Consider the following 27473-nt stretch of genomic DNA (forward strand, 5'->3'; position numbering starts at 1 on the left):
CCTAAATAACAAGTGACAGGAAAAGGGGACACAGTCTCAAGTTGAGCCAGATGAGGTTCAGGTTGGACATTAGGAGGAATTTCTTCACAGAAAGGGTGATAAGATATTGGAATGGACTGTCTGGAGAGGTGGTGGAGTCACCGTCCCTGGAGGTGTTTAAGGAAAGACTGGATGTGCCACTCATTGCCACGCTCGAGTTTTGTTGTTCGGCCATAGGTTGGATTCGATGCTCTGAGAAGCCTCTTCGAACCTAAGTGATTTTGTGGCTCTATGACATGGCACAGCGCCCGCGGGACTGCCTGCTTTGTTCAAGAGCAGGCATTTTCCCTCGTCCTCCCCGGGAGCCGTCGCGCTCTCCGCGGAGCCGGCGGGCGGGGTGCGGAACTACAGTTCCCGTCACGCCGCAGGGTGGGGGGAGAGCGGGCGATGCCCTGACGGCGGAGGCGGGAGCGGGGGCGGGGGGCGGTCGCCTCACGGAGCTCTTCGCCGCGGCCGCTGTGGCGGGGCGCGGGCGGCGCTGCCATGGCGCTCTCCGCCGCCCCCCTCAAGGTCTGCGTCGTGGGCTCGGGCAACTGGTGAGTGCGGCGGCCCTTGGCAGGGCAGGCAGCTCGGCGGCCGCCGCGGCCCGGCCTTCCCGGAGGCTGTGCCCGCCCGGGCCTTGCTGTCGGTTCCCGCTCGCGCCGTGGCCGCGCTCCCCTCAGGGGTGGCGGCCGTGAGGCCCCCGTGCCGGCGGTGGAACACGGTGTCGCCGGGCCGTGGCGAGCTCTGGGTCGCGCTTGTTCCGTGCCGGGGGGCTGCTCCTGCCGTGCCGGGGGACTCGTCCTGCTCCCGGCTCCCTCGGAGCGGAGGTGCTGCCGTGATGTGCTCCGAGGGAGGAGCGGCAGAATTGAGCACGCAGTTTTCATGCTTGTGAACACCCGCGTGTCCTGCGAAGAAGTTGTTCTAGGATATTTTTAACCTGGTATTTGTTGTGTGCTTTGTCCGATGTCAGGTGACGTAGACGTTAAAGATGCTGTACATTTTAAACATTTTTTTTCCCACTACGCCCTGTCTAAAGAGCTTCACTAACAACCTCATTTGTCTACTAAAGTGTTTTCGGGGTTTTCTGTGCTCCTATGTGCCTACTTTCAAAGACAGTTCAAAAAATAATTGCCAGACACTAGATTATTTGAAATACCTTTTTTCCCCCAAATTGATTATGCTGAGGCACACTGAGAGCTTGAGACAAGGTTTTATTACTGTCTTTATCTCTAGTTTATAATTAGGCTTAAACTTGTTTCTTCATCCTCTGAAAGCAATAGACTTACTTGACATCCTTCTTCAAGAGGAGTATTGTGTTAATAACCCTTTGTCTTCTTTAGTTATTTCTTTTTCTTAGAGCAGATCCCTCTTTACATTGAATAAATTAAGTACAGTGTGTTATAGAAATAGGTCTTCACAGTTTATCACTTCCCATTACGAATGCTAAGCACACATTATTCACGTTGCATTGGGTTTTAAGACATTAAACTCAGAGGAATTCCGTGTAGGGCAAGGCCCTGTATTTTATTAAACTAAACTTGCCAGTCTTTTGTCAGGATGGGCTTAGACTTGTTGCCCACTCCATGCAGTTGGATTTTGTTGCTGTTAAAAATACCAGCAGCTGCCAAATTTTCTTTTTCTTTGTGATCCCCTTTGTGATTCCCTTGTTGAGGGAATGGCTGATGTTTCAGTGCAGCATCTCTTGCATTCCTTGCACTAGCTTGTATAATGTGTTTATTGCACCATATATCACAAAGAAATTAGGCAGTTAGACCTCATCTTTTAGGAATGTTGTGGCTGTTGTTCCGTAGTTGAAGTCTAGATAAAGTTTTACAGGAAGTTTGACTCCATTTGTATTTGATTCACTGTTAAACAGTCACAGAAGCAAAAGGATTTGTAGATATTGCCTGCTAGCAATAACCGTATACAAGTGTATTATGTTTTCACCTCACTGGATCAGTTCAATAAATAAGAAAAGTTCCTGCCTAGTAGGATGAGTTGGTGGCAAAATGCCCACATCTCCTGTGCTGAGAGAAAGAATAAAAGCTACTGCCTGGTAGTAGCATTCTCTCTTTCTTTTGGGGATAAATGTATTTAAATAACTTAAGATGTCTCTCATATGTAATGGCAGGATTTTTCATATCAGGAAAGAAACCAAAGTAATCAAAAATTGAAAATAGTAGTTCTTGGAGAGATAGATGGTTTCTTCCTCAAAGACTGCAGGATAACAGCCACCAAACTGACTGCAAAGAGCGCTGTGATTCAGAAATATGTGTAACCATTTAACTAAATTGGACTACATTTGTATACCTGTTAAGTGCCTTTTGAACTGGGGTCTGCTGTCCTAAAATACTTAATTAAAGTATTAGTATTTAATGCATTAAAGTGGGTAACTAGAAAGAAATTGAAGCATTTATAAACATCTGATCATTGATATTTATTTTTGAAGCCTGAGTTATAGGAGTGTGTGGTTTGTGGTGCCTAAATTGTAAGCATTGTAAGTAGTTGATCTGAGTGGAGTTTGGCATCTTGAGCAGGTTGGCGACAGGGGGTTTAGGGGCTTTGTGTGAGATGATTCCATCAGAAAAATCCTTGCATTCTCATAGCTCTTTAACCTCTGTCTGGCATGAAAAAAGCCCTAAAGGAGCTTGGCAGGACAGTAGTTTTAGAAGGGTTAAGTCAGTCACCTTGGTTGATTAACTGCTTGCAGTCAGACTTGTTTGGTTGGTTTCCTGCAGGAAGGTCACCTTAATGATGAAGTTGACTTGGCAGGGGTCACTTGACACCTGATGGAAGATCATGGGACAGGACAGATGGTTCAGCATGGAGGAGCAGGAGCTGTGCTGTCTGCTGGCCTTGCCCTTTTAGTGTAGCTCAGCTGGTGGATAAGTGATTGTGTTAGGATCTTCTAAGAAAGGGGATAAAGTAAGCTGTCTGGAGTGTGAAGAGGGTATACACCTTGGGAATATGCCTTGGAGCCCTGGGATTCTAGGACAGTGCCCAGAGTCATTTACAACACTGCAAGCCTGTTCTGATAACAATTCTGGGCAGGTTAATGAGATGTGCGCAGCCAGAATTTATCTCTCACTGTTTTCTTGGAACCAGTTGTTAATTAACCTGATTGCTGAACTTGAACAGAAACTGTAAAATTTGGGAAGAGATGGGAAGTCACTGGACCGAGGGGTTTATGAAGCTAGGAACCTTAGAGAACTGTGAGAAACTGTGGCCAAACTGAGGTGGTTTTACAGGGACAATGGTAGAGCTAGATAATTGTATCATTTGCGCTTGCATGTTGTGACCTCCACTGCTGCTGTTATCAGGGCAAGTTAAGGAGCTTTTTGGGTTTGTGCTTTAGTTAAAAAGTGATGGGGGGGTGGTGGGAAGCAGAACAACTGTGAAATGGTCCCAAAAGAGTGTTTGCAACATCATGGGAAATTATGAACCAGAGAAGACAGTCAGGAGAATCTTCAATTCAGAAGCTAAGACTAGGCAAATCTTCACTTTTCTTAAGACTGCATTCAAAGGGTGAAAAAAAATTAAAAGACAGCTCAGGCATTTGAGTGTTTGATAGTAGTGGAATTAATGTCTCACTTAAGTAGTGCACAGTACCAGACTTTCTGCTGGCAGACTGAAAATCCCAGGCAGAGAGTTGCTGAATCAGTTATTTCTGTCTTGCTATGTCACCAGCAAGCACAGAGAATGTGTAGTGAAGTTCAAAACAGAAGGCAGTGGGTTTGCCAGGATCCTGACTTTGTATATAAATCTGTAGGAGTAAATGTGCTTTCATTCAAGGAACTCAAAGCACTGTCTGAGGAACACATACCTGTGCTGTGTTGAGCGTGAGGTCTGCTGTTTGTGTGGATCTGACATTTGGAGGCTGAGCTGGTGAGCTGTATACCATTGCAGCAGAAACTGTTGGATGAACTTGATAAGAGATGACTTACAATTGTCTTCTGTATCACCTCCTGAACACAGGGTCATTTTTAGTGTGTGAAGTGCTATTAGAGAAGTAAATTCCAGTCTTTTAAGACACATAGCTTTATGGTTGAACTATAAAAGATCTACTTAGGGTACTAAATATTTTTTCTGTTGCTACTCAGAAAGGGACCTTAGCCATGTGCTAGCACACATCTTTAATATAGCACCAGAGTTGTGCCATATCAAAAACTCTTGAAGCAGAATGAACCCATTTTGTTCAGTTGCCAGCTATGGGTTTATTGCAAGCAACATGGAATATAAATTTAAAGGATGGTGTAAGTACAACTAGACTATGAAAGTGTTCTTACCTTCTGATAAAGTGTGCACACCCACACACATGAAAGCCTCAGATCAATGACTGTAGTTTTATCATATCTCTTAAAATTTTTTGTGTCTCCTTAGTAAGTTATCTGTAATTATGAAACTGCTTCCTATCCCAGGAAAGGAACTTAGGTTAACAGGTTTAACGTAATGATGGAGGGGAAGATTGTGTTTGTTCCTGCTCTTGTAATTGGGATTAATTTTGTTATTGCTTAGAGATTTGAGATATAAAATTGATCACTGTAGTACAGCTCTCACTGTATGTTATTCCTGGGGACAATATGAGGATAACAGTAATGGACTTGTCTGCCTGCAGTTTTAGAGGATGCTGTTACAATAGTAAAGTTCTATGAGGTTGGCTGCACAGCCATGAAGCTTATAACCTCTGCAACATACAAATGATTCTTGGCTTTCAATGCCTATCAGTATTGTACAACAACTTATGAGTCAGTCGTCTTAGCAAAGAAGCTTCTCATCTCTTAAAGATGAAAATGACACATTTAATAAAATCCAGTATGTCACTTTTACTTCAGCTTCGAAGATACAATGAATTTTATTTGGGCCAATGCAGCAACCTAAACTCTCAGTGGATAGCCTATAAGAAAACAAAATAAGGAAGGATGTTTCAGTAAATGCTTCAGTCCAACCTACAGTAATTTCACAACCATAAGGCAAACCAGACTCTAAGGCGCACCTCCGGGAGTTGGCAAAGTTCACAACTTTGTACATTATATAAGGCGTACCGGACTATAAGGCGCACTTTATTTTTTGCCGCGAAGATCCGTGCTACGCACAACAAAGTAACTAATTAGTAACAGAATCCCACGATCGTGGAGTTTACTGGCAGGTGCTCAATTTGCAAACATTTTTCACAGATTGGCGTAGCCTTTAAATGCAGCCCCAAACGCCCTCTCCGTGTGTGGGCCCCGCACTCCCACCCGCCCCCGGCGCCGGCTGGCAAGGCGGGGCTCGGGGCAGCCGTGGCTCGCGGCTTCTGCGGCAGCCCGCTCCCTCCCTCCCCGCCCTGCCCCAGCAACCCCGTGCAGCTCCAGGAGCCCCGCGCCCCCCTGGCGGTCCGGGAGCTCCACGCTGCCCCAGCGCTCCAGGTGCCCCGTGCTGCGCCAGGAGCCCCGCACTCCCCCAGCGATCCGGGAGCCACGTACCACTCTGGGAGGCTCGTGCTCCCCCAGGCTTTTCCCCTGCGTCGCTGCAGCCGCGATGCCGGCGGGCTCACCCTGCACCACCGCTGCCCCGATGCTGGCAGCTTTCCCCCAGCTGCCCGGGCTGCACCGCCGCACTTTCCCCAAGCCGCCCGAGCTGCACCACCACCGCTGTGGCGCTTTCTCCCAGCCACCCGGGCCACAGCATTGCTGTCCCGATGCCACCGCCGGGCGGGCTCTGCTCGGCTCAGGTCTGTTGCAGGCTCGCACTTCTCGTTCCCCCTGGGCTGGGGCTGGCGGCAGCTCCCTCCCTAATCGTGCGGCTCCTGCTGGCTGTGGCCGCCCGCTCCCACCCCCCTCGCGACTCGACACTCCTGCAGCACTGCCCCCCCATTGCGGCTCACACTTCTGGGCTGGCATATGTCGCAACTTTGTCCATTATTTAAGGTGCACCAGACGATAAGGCGCACTTCCGGGTTCGGGGAAAAATTTTAGTCAAAAGAGTGTGGCTTATAGTCGTGAAATTACTGTACTCTAGCTGTACTTGAGAGAAAGCGGCAGGTGTTAATGACTAGTGTGTTTTTCCACTTACTTTGCTAGATCAAAATGCTGTATGATAACTGGTCAAATAATCTGTGAAATTATGATTGTTTTAAAGACAATCTCTTTTTTCTACAGCAAAATCATAATTTTTTAAGACTATTTTTCTTCTCTTTTGTGCAGGGGTTCTGCAGTTGCCAAAATAATAGGTAATAATGTAAAAACATTGCAGAAGTTTGCTTCTACAGTGAACATGTGGGTCTTTGAGGAGAATATTAATGGGAGAAAACTGACAGATATCATAAATAATGACCATGAAAATGTAAAGTATCTCCCTGGATGCAAGCTGCCAGATAATGTGGTAAGGCTCAGAAGCTATATTATAGTTATGGAGCAGAGGGAATATTGCTTGTGCTGTAAATGGAGTTAGAAATTTGTTTTGTTAACACCTCTAGGGTTTATAATATTTCAGACTATGCCATTTTACTGATGACATCAGAAATTTGAACAAGTAAAATTATGTAATTATGCAGTTAAATAAATCCAATGCACTCTTTCTTCTTTGGTGTCACTCTTGACTTTATGTTAGTCTCATTTGTGTATTAGAAAGCAAATGTGAAAACAAAAGCAAGATTAACAGCTTTGACTATACCCATTAAATAATAATTGGTCTCAACCTTGGATTGGAACTTTTGGTCTGGGAAGTTTATGCTACTGTTTCTTTTCAGTGATGAAATGCAGTAGTTTGTAGCATTCAGTATAAGACCAAACTGCTGAGGTTCAAATTCAAGATCAAAGTGGGGAGATTCAGTTTTGACAATCAGAGGAGTTTCTTCACAGAAAGAGTGACTAAAGGTTAGAGTGGGGTGCCCAAGGAGGTGGTGTTTGAGAAAAGACCGGACATGGCACTCAGTGCCGTGGTCCAGTGGACTGGGTGGTGTTCGTTCCAAGGTTGCACTTGATGATCTCAGAGGTCTTTTCCAAACAAATTAATTCTGTGATTCTGCTTTTATAACACTTGGGTGTAGTGTTAATTTTGAAAAATTATGCCGCCTTTCTCTCCCACAACTACACAGGTTGCTATCCCAAACCTTCGTGAAGCGGTACAGGATGCAGACTTGCTGGTTTTTGTCATTCCTCATCAGTTCATCCATAAAGTCTGCGATGAAATCACAGGACATGTACGCAGGAAAGCGCTTGGCATAACTCTCATAAAGGTACAATAAACACTATGCGTTAATAACTGAGATTGTGTCGTGGAATCTTCTAAGACAAGGTGATTTGGTATTTTGATGTGCAAAGTCTCCGTGCACTATTCACTTGATTGGTCTATTAAACCTTTCTAGGTGTAAGATTAGATTTTGTCTCGCTCATTAGTGGATTGTTACACAGCGCTTGCAGGAAGAGGAAAATGAGGCTCTTCACAAGACTTTTAGAAAGAAAGAGGGAGTCAATATGTTTTGCACCACTAAGCTTTCCAGTCTTTTATTTGTTGTTTCCAAAAGCATCATTAGATGAAGAGCAGAGAACAAGCATAATGGTTTGATTGTTAATGCACATCCCACATGCTGAGTTGATTATTTCAAGAACTGCTGAGAGAATTTCATGTGACTGAGAGGATAGTGCTCTTGTTCATGGCAAATATTATGTGCAACAACAGAGTCTGTTCAGCATCACCCAAAGACTGTTTGAGCATAGGAAGTAGGAGAGGGCAGAGGTGCGGGAGGCATTTCACTGAAGTGTTTGTAGTTTTGCTGGCAGAAAAAATTTAAAATGTGGTTTAGCTTATTCTTGGGATTGTTTTTGGGTAGGTGGGCTTTTTTCCTCTGTGTGTTTAGCTGAAAATAATAGTCTATTCCTGCAAGGTTTGGAAGATTCTGGCTTGTTGTTGCTTTGTAGGCCATGTTTTCAGCACACATTCCCTCGTTTCCTGTCATTTCTGGAAAATGATACATTTATGGATCTGTACTCAAAAAAGAACAAAAAGCCCCTATCACTGCGTACTGCAAGCTTGTCTCTTTACTTTGGCTAGCAAAGCCCATCATAGCTATTGTTTTGTCAGTGCTGACTGGTGTATTGCTGAGATGTATGAAAAAGTAATGCTTCCAAAGTGTTCTTGCTCCAAATTGTAGAAAAATTCCTCATATCATAGAAGGTAAAATAAGGCACTGTTATAAGTGCTCAAGATGAACTTTATTCTCCTTTAATTTGCTAAATGTGATTTATATTCTCCTAGTGATAGGAATAACTAATGAAATTGCTGGACTAAATGAGGATTTATGTCAGCATATGTGAAGGTAGGGTGATGGGCCTGTATTCCCTTGGAATTATTGTTGTGGTACTAATTACCAGTGCTCTAATGGAGTGTTGATTAATGGCTATATTTGACCAAAAAGGGGGAAGCAGAAGAAATACTTATGTCAAAAAAAGCCCAAAACAAAACAACTCCAAATTCTAAACAGACAGAAACTCCAAACAGAACAAAATGTCCATGTTTAGTGTAGTGGTGGAAGTGAGATTGTGGCACTTGCTGTGCAGTGCAGAGTTGATTACTGGGCATCTTCCCGCTGTCACATTGCAACACTGCATCCATAGGCAGCCTTTCCAAAGAAATGCTGTGAGGCCCCTTAATATTTTGCAGGAGAATGCAAAGTACATGTCAGTTTTTATGAAAAGGCATAACTGTGTGTCATTAAAAGTATCATTTGAGAAGAAAGGGTAGAGATTTAACAAAACAATTAATTCTTCCCTCTACTTTTGGATATTCTGTAGGCATGCTGTTTTCATCAGTGTCATTGTTTCTGGGTCTCATGCTCAATGCTAATCCTGTTGAAGTAGCTTGATAGTTAACATGCAGTTCTGTTCTGAAAAATACAATTCGTGGGACATCTCATTTCTCTGTTTTCTAAATTGGTTGTCAAATTGGCAGTGTGTCATCTTTTAATCATTTTTTTTTGTTTTTTTCTTTCTGACAGTCTAATCTTCAAGCAGAGCCTAATGTCTGACAATAAAACTGAGTCTTTGGGAAATAAAGATGTTTGTCTGCTGTATAATATGCATTTGCATTGAAACATTTGCATCTATGTTGCTTTACATTAGCTCTGTGTCTGTGAAAACCTAACAAGTGGCTGTGTGGCTGTGGGGAGAGGAACCATATAAAACTTAAGAGTGCAGTACAGCAGTGAGCACAGGAAGCAGGGTAGCTGAAAGTCATTCAAAATACTCTTCAGGCAACCTCAACATCAGCCTCATTTTCATTTCCCTATTGCAGGCCCCAGGGATTGTTCTGACAGGCATATTAGGATGCAAGCCAAAAAGTCACTTGCATTGCCTGCAGACCGTTGCTGACCATACTGGAGCCTTGGTTTTGCAGGGAGGAAGTGTTTAGGTTTTTTTCTGTCATTCAGTATTGGATTTAACTCTACAAGAAACAGATACAGCTTTCCTTGATTTTGTCAGGAGTTGCATCTATTTCACAGTGGAGAATCTGGCACCTAAGCCTTTCTGATCTCCTTTCACTTACATGAATTGTGTAGGTACTCACATTTTTGGAATTGTTCTCAACGTGTGCATGCTTTTCTGTTTATTATTCTGTTTATTATTGTCTGCTTTTGAAGAGGGGCCTTACAGTTATTCTGTGGGGACATTTTTGGCACTATGAGGGAAAAAATGCAACATGTATTGTGTGCTTGATTTCAGGTTGTCTCTGTATGGCTCATTAAAGATGAGAAAGCAGAGCTGTGCATTAAGCAATAAAAATTGAAAAATAATACAGAAATGCAATACTAGTTTAATTGGCTGGTTTTGTACAGGCATTTCTGCATGTCTCTCGATTGCACCATGTTATTTAAGGAACAGCACCTTTTTAGCCTGTGGAAGTGCAAATTACTGCCTGACTGAAATGTCACTACTGGCAGCCTACAAAGTGTGTATGTATTTGTATATATGGAAGCAATACAGGATCACACTTTTTGCCTATAAATCATAATTCAAATTCCCAAAAAGTATCAAATCCTCAGCATTAAAAAAGAACATTGTATAAAAGGTGGTATAATGTGGGACAGAATTACTATGTCAATAGCTGGGCCATACCTCTGTAATAAGAGCTGCAAAGGATTCCACATTTAACAGGCTGGGAGAAAAGGGTTTTGTGGGAAGAAAGTGGTCTCATTTTGAGTTCTAGTTTAGGCATTTCAGGGTACCAGACTCTCTCCTTCTCTGCAGCATTAATATGTGGGGTGATCTTTTCTGAGGCCCTATTTCTGCCCTTTTAACACACTTTGTAAAGAGTGCATTATAAATACAGGTTGAAAGTAACCTTAGAAGTTAAATTATTCTCAGTTTTTCAGCTTTCTACATATCTGTGAATGACTGTTCCGTTTGTATTTCTACTAGTAAACAGTTGTTGGTGTTATACACTGGGGAACCTGCCTCTGATATTTCAGTTCAGGTATCTCTTCACCAAACAAGTTACTCAAATGCCATTTTGTTAGTTTCAGTTCAATTTCAAATCTAAGTTCAGGTCTGGTTCATAACTGTTGAATTGGTTATGCTTCACTGATAATAAGCATCTGATTTCTGAACTAACAAAGCAGAATGTTCAGCACTTCTTAGAATCAGGTCTTTGAGGATGGAATAAAAACTGGTTTAATCATCTAGAGTTTAGTCCTAAGTTTTAAGCTGCTCCCTCCTGCAATTCTAAGACATCTTGGAGAGGTCAAAATAGCAGAAGTGTCTGTGGTTGTACACCTGTCGTCTTTAGTCTCTGCCTGAATAGGCCTTGTTTCACTTCTAACCTGTGGACAAGACTAATTGTGTTCTGCTTGCATCTACTGTGCTTGCCTAATGAATGACTTCTAAGTAATTCCATTTAATGTTGGCTGCAGGGAATAGATGAAGGCCCGGAGGGACTCAAACTGATCTCTGACATTATTCGAGAGAAGATGGGAATAGACATCAGTGTGCTGATGGGAGCTAACATTGCCAGTGAGGTGGCAGCAGAGAAATTCTGTGAAACCACAATAGGTACTGTTCAAAGTTGTAAGAATATTTAAAACATGCACCTCTCCTCACAGGCGCACACCAAATAGCTCAAATTTCACTGTTTTTGACATTAGCTGACTGTTACCAGAAGCTGTTGGTTGAATTTACTAGAATGTTTACACTTCCCAAAGTACTAGGACAATACTGGAATAGAGGAAGACAGAAGACCACAATTTTACCTATTCTTACTAGGGTTGTAACCTTAGCATGTGAAATACAAACATGTTTTTTATCACCCTTTATATAATAAACTGCTTCATGTTGCTATGGTGTTTAAGATTTTTTTCTTGGGTCTGAATGGCTTTACATGAATAAAAAATTACAAATTCTGTACTCCTGCTGAGGTGCTGTGGTCAAAGATGGTACCTTCATGTATGTTTGTTTTGGTTTGACTTTTTTGATTTTTTTTTAAGGTATTGTGTTTTAATTTCTCAAAATACTTCTTTCCCACAAAAAACTAGAAATTGTTTTAGTTCTATGGTGGTGTCTGCACACCTTTGCAGCATGAGAATGTGCCTAGTCTTGGATTTTACAGTTTCTGGAAAGGCGTGTGTGTATGGGTGTGTATGCATGCAGATACTCATACTTTATAGCACAGAGTTCATATTATGGTTTTTTTCAGTGTTAATTTTTACAGTTTTGTGCACTGGTAGCTTTGTAACATCTCACTCACAGCTTTTGCAATGAACTTAATTTTGGATGGTTAAACAACATCTTAGTGTTTAGAAACAATTGTCAGAGGCAGCATGCCTGTTTAATAAAGCAGCTTTGACATACCTTTATCAGTAGGTATTTTTCTGGAATGCAGACTTTGAAATAATTGGTAGAAAATCTCCTACCATATTCTTAATTCATCTCTTTTATTATTAGCTCTTCTTTTTAAAGATAGTGATTGACAAATGAACAGTGTATGGGGAATTAACAAAATTGTTATTTAGAACCTGTTGCTGAGCAGACAATAAATTGTTAAAAAGTACTGAGTACAGTAATTTCACGATTATAAGCTGCACTGAGTATAAGTCGCACTCCCGGGTGTCAGCAACTTTTCGTTCTTTGTCCATACATAAGCCGCACCTGATTATAAGCCGCACGTTACAATACAGAGTGTGATAAAAGCGATCTATTCTATCACCATCTGTTGTGGGTGGGGGCAGTGATCCTTATCTCCACGGCAGATATTCTGTTAATGGCCCATCCATTGAAACCAGGCGGGGCATTGTTCTTTATCTTTCACAACCCATCCTTCCACCAGCGAGTCATTTTCTGCTAATGGCCCATTGAGTCCCACTGTGTGACTGATAAAATTACTTCATCCCATTGGAAGTTGCTCCAGCCAGGGGGAAGAGCCCAACATTTCTTACCAAGATAAAAACAGAGGTTTTGGGACACTAAGGGAGCCCCTTTCTCCGCTGGACTCCAGAGGAAAACTGGATTTCTCCACATCACTACTGGACCTCCAGAGGGAAACTGCACCTTCAACAGAACCACTGCTTCAACTGAATCACATCTGTCACTGCAGGAGGATGCAGCCACCATTTAATGGGACTACTACCAACACCCTGCCTGACGGGGTGTCAGGTTGTACTCTGACTTTGTCAGGGTTTGGGGTTTGTTTCTTTGTAGTACTGTATTTCTATTTTAATTTCCCTAGTAAAGAACTGTTATTCCTAATTCCCATATCTTTGCTTGAAAACCCCTTGATTTCAAAATTATAGTAATTTGGAGGGAGGGGGTTTACATTCTCCATTTCAAAGAGAAGTTCCTGCCTTTCTCAGCAGACACCTGTCCTCCAAACTAAAATAGCAACTTTTTGTTCTTTGTCCGTATATAAACCGCACCTGATTGTAAGCCGCACTTTGGATTCAGACCAAAATTTTAGTCAAAATGGTGCAGCTTATAATTGTGAAATTACTGTAACTCAGTGCAGAGCTTTTAAGTGCAATGTCAACATGTGATTGGTCCCTTAGAACAGGGATTTTGTTTAGGATTGAGATAGAACAACCTTATCTTTGCTTTTAGGCATTTTGGCTTGCACAGGAAAGGCTAATTAAGGTACAAATAAATCATTAAAATTTTTTTAGCTTTCCTTTGTCTCTCTCAATAGGCTGCAAAGTCTTGGAAAATGGCCTTCTCTTCAAAGAACTCCTACAGACTCCGAACTTCCGAATAACTGTAGTAGACGATGCAGATGCAGTTGAGCTGTGTGGTGCTCTGAAGGTAAGATAACAGGCTGCAGAGGATACACCGATTAAATAGTAATCCTTGTACAAAAAAAGAGGGAATTTCCATTTGAAAAAATAAGTTCATTGTACAGTAATTTCACTAATACAAGCCGCAGCAATTTGACAAAAATTTTGGTGGAAACCCGGAAGTGCGGCTAATAGTCGGGGGCGGCTAATATGTGAATAATTTTCTGACATTTACAACCCTAGACGTGCCAGCCAGGGCGCCGAGCCAAGCACCTGCCAGTAAAAGCCGGCATTCCGCGATTGTTACAGTGTTACTGTGTTGCCCTGGCTCCCTGCAGGCAGCACGGGGGGCGGGGAGAGAGGCGGGAGAGCTCTCTTCCCTCCTCTGCCGCAGCCCAGGGGAGGACGGGGGGGGGGCGCCACCATTGCCGCGGCCCGGGGAGGACGGGGGGGGGGCGCCGCCATTGCTGCGGCGACGGGAGCCGACGGGAGCCCCGCGCAGCCATTGCCGCGGCTCGGGGAGGAGGCGGGGTGCTTTGTACGCGCCTGCCGCCGGCGCCACGGGCGCGGGAAAGCTCCGTCCCCGCCCGCCGCCGCTGCCGTAGGAGCGGGGGAAGCTCCGTCCCTGCCTGCCACCGCGGGGCAGCGCCGACCCGGGGTGACCGAGCCCAGTGGCAGCGGCGGGTGGCCCCGAGCGGCAGCACCGGGCTGGGCCACCTGACCCCGTCAGCAGCCCCTAGCGGGCCGAGCCTGCACAGCCTTAGCTCAGCCAGTAAACCCCGCCCTCCCGCGGTTCTGTTACTAATTGCACGCGGGTCCTCGCTGCGAACGACAGAGCGGCTTATATTCGGGTGCGGCTTATTTATGGACAAAGAACAAAATGTTTGCCCACACCCAGAGATGCGGCTTATACTCAGTGCGGCTTGTATTCGTGAATTTACTGTATTTTATATAATATGTTAAACTGACACGTAGCATTTCCAGAAGAACCAGATGGGAAATGAGGGAGCAGCATTTTCTGAGAGTTGGCTTTTAGATCTGCCTCTCACCATCTGCCAGATTCTCTTTCTATGTCTTCCACTAACCTCACACATAGTCATGAAGCAAGTATTGATTTCATCTAACTGGCCGATATATTTCTAAATCTATTTTAGTTCCCTTTTTCTTTTTGCAACAGTGTGTTCACCAAAAGAAAGGGAGAAAGAAGTTGGCATTAATGCTTTGTATCTGTTGACAAAACTGTCTCCCTCTTCATTAACTGAAGCAATTCGAGCACTCATGGTTTATATTTTGTGGACACATTCTATATAAGGTTTGTGTGGATAACCACATACAGAAATTACCTGAATAGGAAAAAAGTTATATTGGACAGTTACTCATCCAGAATTTTTTTTCATAACAAAATCGATACTGACAGGTAGCAAAGGCTAACTTAGACATTGTTTAATAGCTATTTTTTCAGGTTAATTTACAGGCCATTTGTGAAGAGGAGGCATTAGTTGTTTGGCACCCTAGCAAACAGTACTGTATAGTTCACACTATACGTGTCCTGAATAATTTCTGATTGGTGTAGTGGTTTAATAATTAATTTGGCTTACTTACTCATTTTTTGTGTTTTGGATAATTACTTTGCCTTTGGTTTTGCTGTTGAAATTTCGTGTAAACTAATTAGCTTGCAAAGCTACACACCAAGCAATGATGTCTTAAGGAATTCTGATTCCTGCTTAGTGAAAATAGATGAATAGCTATAATAGCATATTTTTAATCATATTAATTTCCTTAATTTAGTCTTGACAGCTGTCTTACTGGAAGGCCTAAGAGGAGGTTATGGGTATGTGCACTGACAGGATTAGGTGTTTTGAGGCAACATGCTTTGGAGTTACAGTATAGATGGCATTTCTTGAGATTATGGAGCTTATAATTCGGCTCCCCAGCCATTGCTTTAAAATGCTCTGATGGTGTGGGAGTTACCAGAATAAAAATCCCTGTGTATAGACCCTTGAAAAAGTTTTGCAGATTTATTTTTCTTTGAAATTTGCTCAATGGGATGTTTTCTGACTAACTTAAATTCTTGTGTGATAGAGAAGTTCTGTCCCAGGAAATTTTTATTCAGACAAGTCTCATGAAAGGGCAATAGAGATGAGCAAGCCCATCAAATTGGGCAGGTAGTCAGCAGACACTGAGCTCCACTGCAGAGGTCTAAGTCAGGCAAGATACCAATATTTCTTTGGAACTTAAAAAGATTGACCTGGAAAGATACTAAGGTGAAACTTCTGGGGTTTTTTGGTAACCTTGCTTTATTGCTGTCTTCTGCTTCATTATTCTTTATGAATCTTGCAGACAGAGCTGTCTAGTTGTATTTCTAAAAAGCTATTTATATTCTGTGTGCTCTAGTAATTTTATATTGATTGCAGTATATTTTGTTAATTGAGTTGAGATTTCCAAAAAATGCATGGTATAAGGTCTAAACAAAAAGTGAATTAAGGATAGATTACCTGGCTTAAAAAATACTTGCATAATTAAAAGGCAAAACTGGTATGAAGTGGCATAGATCAGTCATTCTAATATAGATGATGTCTTTAAACATACAACTCTGCCTAAATCTAAAATAAGATATTAATAAAATTGTATTTTTTAAAGCAATTTTTTATTTAAAACCCTTTCTAGTTGATCCTAAATCTTATGCTGGCAGCATGTAAGTAATGTCCTGAGCTGTTCCACTTTCAAAGATTGCAAAATTTTATTAATGCATTGGGAGCATATCTGGCTCTGAAAGGAAATAAAGAAGCTAAAATTAAACCTATGTGTGAAGTTTTATTTCCGTAGTGCAAAGCAAAATACAAAACTCAGTTGTGAATAGTGGGGGTTTTTTTTAGAAGCTGTACATATTTTCTGTTAGGAGAATTGTTTACTGAGGGTGTCAACCAGAGCTTCACTTTTTTATCATTCATCTGATAGTCTTCGTAATAGAAATTTGTGCAGTAGATATCTTTTTGTATTTAGAGTAAAATCTAATGTGTAGCTTCAGTCAACTGACAGTTTGTTAAACTTAGGAAGTTACTTCATTAAAAAAATAGTAAAAATCAGCTTTGTTTAACTTCCTGGAAGGAGGAAATTCCAATTTCAGAAGGTGACAGTGTCATGTTGCATGGAAAGACAGGCATGAAAAGAGAGGCTCTACTTTTTTCCATGGCAGTGCCAATTCAAAATGTCAGTACAAACTACAGCAGGGAGAACAGGGGTAAACAGGCAAACATGTCGCTCCAGACTGTCTTTTTGGATGTGGAAATAGTGAAAGCAATTCCTGTGTTGGTATTTAAAGGATGAGAAACAGTACACTATGGACAACAGTGTATTTTCCCAGCTTAGGAAGAGGAGACTTTCCTAGTATTACTGGCATAATGGACTAACTGTTAAAAGCCTGTACTCTACCTCACTTTTTATTTTTGCAAACCTTTCTAAGCAGGGAAGATTTTCAGCGTGGGTGGTTGCCTAAAGCATGGAAAAAAATACAGAAGGGTAACAAAGAATGCTCTGAACACAGCTTTCCCGTACAATGATAATTATAGGTTCAAAATTTGTTTTTGGAAGCCTATTTGAGTTCAGAGTGTAATATTAGGTAGTGCAGCTGGGTGATCATAAGAGACCATGTGCTTGATTGCTATTTATATGTGGATATGTATAGAATATCCACTTCATTCACTATATCTGGATTTGTGACAATGGGCTAGTGGAGATACAGTGAAGTGCAGAAATCAGTGCTGTGAAAATGCAATCTTGTGTCAGCTTGGAGACTGGCTAAATAGACAGTAGCAGTGACTTTACAAAATCTGATGGTACTGAGGAGGAACAGCTTTCTACCATAACCTGGCTGTTGGAACAAAAAGTGCTAGGCATGTTCTTTGTGAGGATATTTTTTTCTTTTGAGGACTGATGAGCATTTCACATTTGTCTGTTGATCTTATCTAAGGGTTGAGGACACACATTGAAGAAGTTGAAATTTGGATAGATGTTTCAAGGTGCCCAGTTGGCTTTATAGGCGGCATGACTCAAGGCCACCTACGAGTACACCTGCCACTTGCCAGATGATGAATTGGGCTTCCTAGGAAGTGCTTAAAGACTGAGCTGGGGTACAAACCTAGCCACGTCCTTGAGAGGCCATGTAAACATTGGTAACTGCAGTCTCGGAGATAAACTGTACCCCAGTTTACCTCACATACCCAGTGCAGCAGTGCCAGGGGTGGCTGAGAGGAAGAGGATTGAGAGTCTAAACTCTGGATATGGCAAAACAGCCATGCTCCAGCTGCCTGATGATCAGGGTTCTGGAGAGTTAAAGGCCCTCAAGCAGCAGCCAGGGACCAAGACAGATGTAATTTACTGTAGGAAGGAGAAGCAGCAGCAGCTGTGGTTGCCTTTTAGGCTCATCTAAACTTTCCGGCTTCAACTAAGCCTTAAGTAAAGAAGTATAGTGGTGATTTATTGTTTACCAGGTTATGTAACTCAGCATTGTTACTTGCAAAGTGTGTTTAGGGCAGTCACTGTTGGATAGTCACTCTAGGTACTATAGAAGTTGATTGTGAGAGTTTCTTCCCTTTTCCTGAGATTAAGTCGAAATGAAATTCAAGTTTGCCAGGAGGAAGCAAACAGTTTATACTTAACCTCTCTGACTGTCTTGCTGATACTGTCTTTGATTTTTTGAGTCTTTTCATTTGACCTTTTGGCAGCCATCAGGGGAAGCAATGAGCTTCTCCAAGTTCATGTGTAAACAGAGGGAAAGCAGGCTGTGCTGAGCTGTGACTGCCTCAAAGAAGTTGAAACAGCATTTCTGCTTAGTTCCCTTATTGATCCATTTAGTTATGGAGAAATAATGGTTGCCTCAGTAATGGCTGCTGAAGCTGTCTTCATGAGCACTCCACAGACGTGCTGTACACTGGATATTGGATACTTCTGAGCACTGACTCTGTAGGAGAACAATTTGTCAGCAAAGTCTGCAGACTTGTCCTTGTTTTCTTGGTCATCTGTTGACCTTGCATTTTTGACCTCTTGCCTGTTTGCAGCATGTCGTGTGCAAGTAAAGGACACGTTCTCTCATTTGTTCTGACACATACTGTGAGCACTGCCTGACATCAGCATTTCTTTTCTGGAGCATAGCTTCACTATCCTGGTGATAAAATAACTAAATCCATTCCTTGGTCATGTTCTGGAATAACTAGGACTAGGACTAACACAACTTCAGGATGCCAAAACAGCTCGCCTTTTAGGACAAAGTATTTTAGTAGCCTAAAACCATATGCAATATAAAAACACATTGTGCATCATGGTTACAGGATGTGTGCTTTAATGTAAAAAGCTGTTAATGCCAAGATAGGGGAAGTGTATTTGCTTAAGCATGTACTGATTTTGAGAGCTCTGAATGCCTCAGGCCAAGAGGAACATTGTGTTGTAGTCCTTCTGGGGTTATTGTGACAGTATCTTCGAACCTGTGGAACAAGTTTGTCAGTAGGCACTTACTTATTGGGTTCCCATGTGTGCATGCAAATACAGTCAGTTTCTACACAGAAATGTAGACTCTTTCCTCTTGCACAAATACATGCCCACCGCATTTGCAGGAATTCCTGTAACTTCATGTTGTGGTTTAATCCCCGCTTGCAACTACGTATCACACAGCTGCTTACTCACTAATTCTCTACCCATCAGGAATGGGAAGGAGAATAAGTGGGAAAAAAGTAAAACTCATGGGTTGAAATACAAACAGTTTAATAATGGAAATAAAGGAAAATACAATAACAAGGAGAGCAGTAGTAATAGTAATTGCAATGAAGGACAGAGTAAAAATCCAAGAAGAACAAGTGATACACACTGCAGTTGCTCTCCACCCACTGACCAGTGCCCAACCTGTCCCCAAGCAGCTCCCAGCCAGCTGCCTCCAGTTTATATACTGGGAATGGCATTCTGTGGTATGGAATATCCCTTTGGCCAGTTTGGATCAGCTGTCCTGGCTATGTTCTCACCTCTCCAGACTCTTGTTCACTTCCTTACTGGCAGAACATGAGACACTAAAATGTTCCTTTCTTAAAGTAAGTACTACTTAGCAAACAACCAAAATGTCGATGTGTTAACATTATTCTCATACTGAACTCAAACCACTGCACTGTACCAGCTACTAAGGAGGAAGTTAAGTGAAACCAGGACACTTCAGGTGTAGTCTTAGTCAGTGGCAGCATTCAAAATCAACCATATGAGACACAGAAAGATGTTTTTCCCAGGTCAATCACCTTTCCTTCCTGATGTACTTCTCAGAGGATCACAATAGTGATAGTGCTACTGGGCTCTTGTGTGTTGCTTTGTGTTTTGCTTGTGCATCTTCCTGAAACAAGCTCAGCTTAGTGCCTGCAGCCAGAGATTCCAAACTAACTGTTTTGGTCTTGATTGGGACTGAAGAATAACTCAGTTGTAAGTTTCGTGAGACTTTTTGTCATCGTTGTTGTTTCTAAAGGAGTGCCTCATCTCTGAGCAAGGTATAATTAGGCACAAGGCAGTTGTCAGACATTCTTGAAGGATTTAAATAAAACCAAATGGTAGACCTTGCAAATTAATAGTTGTGGCCTGAGGGATATGTATACCAGAATATAACAGTCTTCTAGGCATGGGGGTATGCTCTAGAGCATAATCTGTTATCTTCTTTCCTCATTATTTGCAAACTGTGTAAGAACATACAATGGGAACATTGTCCAAAGAAGCTCAGTATTTTAGAACTGGACTCACAACTCCCCTTGTTCCCTAGCCCATTTCCTCAGAAGTAACTAGTCTTAGTATGACTTACTTAAGAGAGTATTTCTGTTACTCCAAAGACAAACAGTGCAAAAGGTACAAGTAGACAACAAAATACTGTAGGCCAAATTGTATTGTAAATTATGATTAAGTAGACTGCTTCAAAGTGAAAAGTCAAGCAGACAAAGCTGGAGGGAAGGGGAAGCTTTAATATGGGAGTGTTCAAGAGGTATATGGAAAAAGCCCAAAGATTGCTCATGTTTATGTTTTTAGCTGAGTGCTAAATACTTACAGATTTCACATACATGTAAAATCTGTTTGAATGGATTATCCCATTTGAAAGCTTCTTAAATGTCTGTTTGATTTCCTTTTGCTTTGGCATAAAATAAAAAATATTAGAGGTTGCTCTGCAAGAGGTGTGTGTGATGAAAACATACCTTGACTGAATCACCACAGCCAAGATCTGAGCCTAGATGATTTAAATGACCAAATTTTAAAGTTGTATTGGGCTGCTTCAGGTCTAATGTTGTAATTATTGTCTTCAATTTTTAGGATCACCTTTAGACCTCAGCTAGCTGCTCAAAAAGCAATTACTGGTCCTCTGGCCTAATTTGATTCAGAGTCACCTAACCATAACTGGCCACACAGCTCTGCAGCTGTCTGGCATTTGTGGTTCTCACAGTCCAAAACCAAACCAGCTGTTAATCATCTGGTTGTTTTCAGTAACATCTTCTGATTGTTGTTCTTTCTTCATCAACAGTTAAAGTTGATTTTTTTACTTTTATTTTTTCCCTGCATTAGGAGTCATAATGTTGGTTCTCCTGTGCTTTCTATTGAGATCACTGCTGCTGCTGTTGCATGCAGGAAGATATTAACATCCATTACTTCTTTGTTTGCTTTATCAATATGTCAAAATGTAATCTTTTTTTGAGGGTTTTGGTAGGGTTTTTGTGTGTGGATTTTTTTAGTGGGGATGGTAGAACCATGGCTAGTGTCTGCTCTGACTCCCAAGCCAGAAAATAGTTTTTATAGTCACTTTACTCAAATGTGTCTCATCAAATGTCTATGTTCTGTAACCAAAGCAGGGACCATATAGCTGAATGTTAACAGCACATTCTTTGTAGAAGTCTGTCAGCAGGTCTAAGGAAAAAGCAAACACTTTTTTTGCTAAGGGAGGTCTTCCTGTGTCATGAACCTTTTGGGAATCCTTAATTAACTGTTATGGTTATAGAAATTCTGCATACTTAAAAGGGATGGACACCATTGCCTTGGCTGAATTTGGTCCCTTATCATGTCATCACAGAAGTCATTAAATGCTTTTTAGCTGTACTATTGCTTTAATCATAAAGAAAATCTGGATAAAAGGACCGTAGGATGTCAGTCTAACTTCATCCCTGCCTCAGGGCAGGAATAGTTCAATCTAGCTAAAACCTTGTTAGAGTGTAGTGCAACCTGTTTGTTCTTAAAGGTGGTCAATAATAATAGCTCCACAGCCTCAGGGGCTACTTATGTCAGAGATTTTACTGTGCTTTTAGCCTTGGAAATGTAAGACTTGCCATGCTTTTCTTTGCCTTTTTTTTTTGCTTTTTTTTTTTTTTTTAGGTTATCCCATAGACATCAAAATCCCCAAACCAAAATAACCCAAACTAACAATCCAGTCTTTCAGTAGTGAAGTGTTTGCAGTTCTTAAGGACATCTGTAAGCAGTAATTGAGTCATTTCCCATTTCTCTTCCTATTAGAATATAGTAGCAGTAGGAGCTGGTTTCTGTGATGGCCTGTGCTACGGTGACAATACCAAAGCTGCTGTTATTCGCCTTGGCCTAATGGAAATGATCGCCTTTGCCAAAATTTTTTGCAAAGGACAGGTTTCTACTGCCACTTTCCTGGAGAGCTGTGGCATTGCTGATCTCATCACTACATGTTATGGTGGCCGGAATCGACGTGTAGCAGAAGCATTCGTTAAAACTGGAAAGGTACCTTATTCACTGGGTGAAATCTACTCCTATAAGTACTGCCACTCCTGGTTTGCTGCAGTAACAGTAGAGTTATCTGAGTCATGGTAGCTCACTGAGTCCATACCCTTCTCTTTCCTCTTGTTTTCTGAGTCTGTTGGCTAGAATGAGTGTAAAGGAATCAAAAGTTGGGGGGGTGGTGATTTTTTTAAAAAAGATTGAGAGATAAGACAATGTGAGATGCAAAATTAAGAATACATACAAACAAGAACACAGGAGAATATTCTATATGCTCACTCAAGATCACTTTTGAAAAAGAAAAAACTCTCAGTAACTTTTTTTTTTCCCTCGAGATTATGTGGTCAGGCTTCTGAAAAGTTTTTCATAGCTCACCTTTGATTTCTTTTTTTTCTCCTCTGTTGCTTAGTCTATTGAAGAATTAGAAAAAGAAATGTTGAATGGTCAGAAACTCCAAGGACCACAGACTTCTGCAGAAGTGTATCGCATCCTGAAGCAGAAAGGAATGCTGGACAAGTGAGTAAGAACAGATAAAACAACTTCCACATACCCCTTTTTTATCTCCGTAATTCTTTCTGCATATTACTGCTTTAAAACATAAAACACAATGGAGCAGCTGTGGTTTCAAAGTGAAGACCTAAGAGTCTTGAAGGGTAGAATTTCATGCTCTAGTCCTACAAGATTAGTCCCAAGGCTGTGTAAAAGTGTGCAAACCTCAAAGTTCAGCAGAAGAGCCTTGGTAGCTGTGCTGATGGCTATTGATGCTCGTACAATCACTTTTTTTTCAACAGTTGCTTCTTCACTGAGAAGTAACTGCCAGTACTGTATCTAAACCTGTGGGAAACCTACTTTTTCTTCAGAAGGTTCAGCTGTTTTGTGGCCACCTCTCACATAGGCATAGCGAATTTTATTAGTGCCTACATGTGAGCTTTTATGGTAACAGCAAATTTAACCCCCCCTTCAGCCCAGTACATCATACAAAGTGAGTGATAAGTGAGGTTTGTTAGGGATTGCAGAAGTCATTGTTTTGCTTTGAGAGAGCAGCTATGTGGCTATATGACAGAAAGCAAATACAAATTTCTATAAAGCATCTTGGCTTTATAGAAGATAAAATTATGAGAGAAGCCTGGATAATTTGGAGGTTGTTGGAGACGTGGCCAATATTAAAAAAAAAAAAAGAAGAAAAAAAGTAGATGTGGAATTTTGTATTTCAAAATCCAGATTTAATTCTAGATTTTTATTAAAAACTTGACCTTCAGTGTCTTCTTGGGTCGTTTTTTTGTCATATTCTGTATTACCAAGTTATTGCTTGATACAGAAGTACTGCATAGCGGATGTGCCAGTCATCCTTTTTAACCACAGATAGGTATTACTGTAAGAAAAGCCAGGAAAAATGTTTTAAAGCTATTTTTTAGATCACTTTATGGTTGTGCCATACATAATGAATGTCTCAGGCTCCATTATAGCTAGCTAGGCTTCTGAGAGTCACTCTGTTTCAGAGATGCGCGGAGGTTCTGTAGTTATGCCCTGCTTTCAGCCCAACATTTGCGCCTGACAAACAGAAAAAATGAACCAGTTTTTCTACCTCTCTCTTTTCCCCCTCCCTCTCCTCACCCCTTTATACTTCTTTCATTTAAGAAAATGTTACAGAATAAATTTATACTGTGTTCACTTTCCCCACTCTCTTTCCTCAGGTTTCCACTCTTCACGGCTGTTTATGAAATCTGCTATGAAGGGAGACCTGTTAAAGATATAATATCCTGCCTTCAAAGTCATCCACAGCACAACTAAAATCCATCAGGCTGTTGTACTAATGCAGCTTTCTGCCTTTTGAATTCATACCTGGGTTCAAGTGGATGTAGCTACCATTAAGCTTGTTCAAAGCTGCTCTTAGGCAACAGGAACAACATGAATGTCTCTGAGCGGGTATCGGTGTTTGCTACCCAGCCTGGTTTGACACAGCATGCAGTGTTGGCTTGGTGATTGTCCTTTTACTGGCTAAAATGCAACTCTTTTAAGATACACAATACAAAAGTTGCACTACATGCCTGGTATATATACACAAGTGTACTTTCAGTTTGCTCCTACACCATAAAACACAATGCTTTATTGTCTCTTATTAAAGCATAGTCCAAAATCCGCTGGACACTGTGGGAAGAGTCCCAGGGGTTTTGATCAGAGTCAAGCCTGTAACCTTGAAATATTAGGAATCTATCTGTTAGAACTTTGTTTTATTCTGTGTACACAATTGAATGTTTGCATGCTTATGGCTATATTAATTTAAGCAATGTTAATGCAAAAAAAGTTGTAGCAGTTATTCAGGCGGCTACAGGGATATTTCAATGAATTCTAGTGAAAAATACTTTGATTTTTGAAAGTTGTTGAAATTGTCAGGCTACTTTGAAACCAATTTCTAAGTGAATTTAAAGTTTTTAATTACACTGTTTTAAAGGGAATATTCTAGAGGGGGATCATTGTCTCCCCTTCTGTTTTTTAATCCTTGCATTTTTGTATTTCTCTGTTCCTCCCTTACTATTCTTCAGTGTTAGGCTCTTGTAGAATCCCATTCCCAAAAGCAAGCCAGAGATGTTGACCTGGGGGTTCTGAACCCTAGAGCCTACAGTTCATTTTCTTGTTTTACCTGTGGTTGTTCTTCACTGGTATTGTTGGTTGGGTGGTGAAGAATACCCTTGGGTATCCACTGCTCCAAGTTGTTCTGCTGTGTTTTTAGCTTAGCTGCAAAGTGTTGGCCTCCCCACAACACTCCAAGAAATGTCGGGGAATTCCCTGGTACAACACACGCTTGTGTCGTCAGAAGGGTTGTGTGCCAGTACGATGACTGCATTCATTTCAGTGCCTGCCAGTGACTGGCACGTCCACTGGGCTGTAGACCTGATCCAGCCTTCCCAGTTCTGGAGTTACTCTTTCACTGGACAAAACTTTTATGGATGCTGAATCAAATCTTTTACAACTAATCTCCCAGAAAGCTTCTCAAAGGCATCCATATCTTTTATTCCCCAGGGATCTCAACTAGGTTCTTTTCAGGAACCTTTGTTTTATCAGGAGGTTAATTTTATTTTTTATTGGAAAATATGTGGTTTTATGGAATTTAAAGGGGGTTGGTTTGGTTGGTCTTTTTAGATTCTTTTTTAAGATTGATTTGCAAGAGAAGATAGATAAGTAAAACCTCTTTTCCTTTTTTTGTATACTAAAGTGTGGGGGTTTTTTTGTGAAATATATGCTAAGTGCATTAAGAGTGGACTCCTTCTTCCAACTGGGAGACAAGGGTTGGCATTAGAATTTATATAACAAGACTGCTCATCTGCTCTGAATATCCATGCCCAACATCTGAGCAGTTATTCTGTTGTTCGCTATTCTCAGTGGTGGTTTTAGAACAGAAATCATGTGCACACACCAATCCTGAAACTTTAGGTTGTCATTCAAAATTTGCTAAAACAAAGAGGATGCCTGGGAATAACTGTCATACTTACATGTGGATTACTCTGAAATAGGGAGGCTTTGGGGCAGCTCTGTGTTGACAGGGAAACCCTTCCACTTTTTTTTGTGCTCCTGTATTGTTTTAAATTAATATTTGAAAGATCTCATGAATGTCCTCAGATATTCAGGGATGTGAAAAGTTACTTTGCCTTACTTCTGATTTAGTGCTAAATATAAAGGATGTCTGGAAGTTAAGTGACATCAGGCATTTGTGGCAGTTGGGAACATCACTGGTAGAGCTGACTTGGAGCAAGAACTCTGCTTAGGTGTTTAAGAGAATGTTTTAAGGTTGGAAGCACTGTTATGCTAACGCACACATGGAGCATACACTCCTCATTACTGCATAACTTTCAGTGTGTTTGCTTATGCTTTGTTTTGTTCTGTTTTTTAATACCAAATTGGTGGCTTTTTCTTTGTATGTGTACATATACATTATATATATAAACTTTTTTTTTACATGCAGTATGTAGGACTAGCATTTTGTAAGATACATAAAGGGCTATGTGAGCTAAATGTGGTAAATTAATATATATTTTTAAATTATTTCTTTATTTTTCCAATACTACTTCTACCACTGAAACTTCCAAATCTTACTTGTTCTTGTTTTGTAGAGAAACCTGTATTCTAAGGCAAATCCAGAGAAAAGATTTTTATGGAATTCTTTCCTCCACTCTGTTACAACATTCTTTTTTTCAGACAAAAGGTGAGGTTTCAGTAACTAAAATAGTTTATTGAAATTTCCATTCACTACTTGCATTTGCATTTCAGTGCTGGAGAACACTCAGCTTGACACTAGGTATTTTTCCCCCACTAGTATTTACTGCTCATTAAAAGACTGTGACATGGTACTGGAACTGAATGATTAGAAGCCTGCTCTGCAAACACTCTGTTTTGCCTAGTACTGGAATAGTCTTACTGAAAACATTAACCCCTGTGTAAGGAGGTCATAAATTTAATAATTTAAATTAATAATTCTTAGTAACTAATTCTTGGTTTATGAACTTTGCTAAGGAAGACATTACATTCTAATGATACTCAATTTGCCCTCATCATATGTACTGATTTTGTTTAGAGATGTTGAATGTATACCTGTTTGAAGAGTTAGTAAAAATAAACATTTTTTGTCTTGGGAATCACTTTGGTTTCTGTTGTCTCATTTTACAAGGCTTGCAATAAATATTTTGTTCACTTGATGGAATGTAGGTTTTTCTGGTTGTGATCTGTAATGATAGCAGATATGAGGTTGCCATGCAAGAACATAAGTTTTAGAAAGAGCTATTTGGCATCCAGCATTTGCTTTCTTTCCATTAGTGATGCAATTGTGGTGTCTTTTACCTCTGAAAGCAGTTCGTCTTCAGTTCCTTCAGTTGCTGTGGGGGCCACTGGAGGGCACTGGTCGATAAGTGGCTGATTCCACCTGCTCTGGAGTTACTTTTTCGACCATTTCTGAATTTCCCGAGGTTTCTGTATGACTGTCCCTGTCATACAGTGTGTTCCTTGTATTTAGAAGATGGTCATAGTTCAGCACCAGATTAATGTGTTGTAGATCCACTGGAACTGAGGGAAGAAGCTTGGTATAAAATGTCCAACATATAACCTCCACCCAAGGCATTGCCTTGCCCGTCAACTAAAACCCTCCCAAGTACAGGGCAACAGCCCCTACCTCAGGTGTTGGACAGTATGGTCAGTGAGATTTTTCAGTATCACTAGGGTTCCTCTACTGTGTACCCAGCATTTGTTTCTGTTGGGCGTTGAAGTTGAAAGACTTTAGGAAGTAACAAGAGCACACTGTGCTCAGTTTTGTCAGTCTGTACATCAGCCAAAGGGGTGAGAGGTGTCACAAGTGTTTATCCAGGGAAAGGAAGGTCTGCTACTTAGTGTGGGAGATCATACTGTTAAACAAGTATGGTTTTCTTGGTGACCAGAATAATGCATTGTCTATTGAAAGCCTTGGAGCAGTTAATAAAATGAGAGCATTGTC

The 27473-nt window shown here is 41.2% G+C and overlaps 1 protein-coding gene across 1 annotated transcript; it reads left to right on the plus strand.

Moving 5' to 3' along the window:
• The first annotated feature begins 463 nt into the window (after positions 1-463).
• On the plus strand, positions 464-26628 carry GPD1L (glycerol-3-phosphate dehydrogenase 1 like). Its single transcript, XM_033061322.1, has 8 exons — positions 464-575; positions 6204-6381; positions 7097-7237; positions 10907-11045; positions 13168-13280; positions 21764-21997; positions 22404-22510; positions 23689-26628. The coding sequence occupies exons 1-8, from the start codon at positions 523-525 to the stop codon at positions 23783-23785; spliced, it is 1062 nt and encodes a 353-aa protein (XP_032917213.1). The 5' UTR covers positions 464-522; the 3' UTR covers positions 23786-26628.
• Positions 26629-27473: the final 845 nt, after the last annotated feature.

This window comes from Catharus ustulatus, chromosome 1 (assembly GCF_009819885.2).
Source record: "Catharus ustulatus isolate bCatUst1 chromosome 1, bCatUst1.pri.v2, whole genome shotgun sequence".
NCBI classification, from domain to species: domain Eukaryota; kingdom Metazoa; phylum Chordata; class Aves; order Passeriformes; family Turdidae; genus Catharus; species Catharus ustulatus.

What these genes read in the sequence shown, in the direction of transcription:
- GPD1L (XM_033061322.1), top strand. Translation starts at nt 523, where the DNA reads ATGGCGCTCTCCGCCGCCCCCCTCAAGGTCTGCGTCGTGGGCTCGGGC. An exon ending in TTGGCATAACTCTCATAAAG is followed by an intron (nt 7,238 to 10,906) that starts GTACAATAAACA and finishes TGTTGGCTGCAG; the next exon opens with GGAATAGATGAAGGCCCGGA. An exon ending in AGCTGTGTGGTGCTCTGAAG is followed by an intron (nt 13,281 to 21,763) that starts GTAAGATAACAG and finishes TCTTCCTATTAG; the next exon opens with AATATAGTAGCAGTAGGAGC.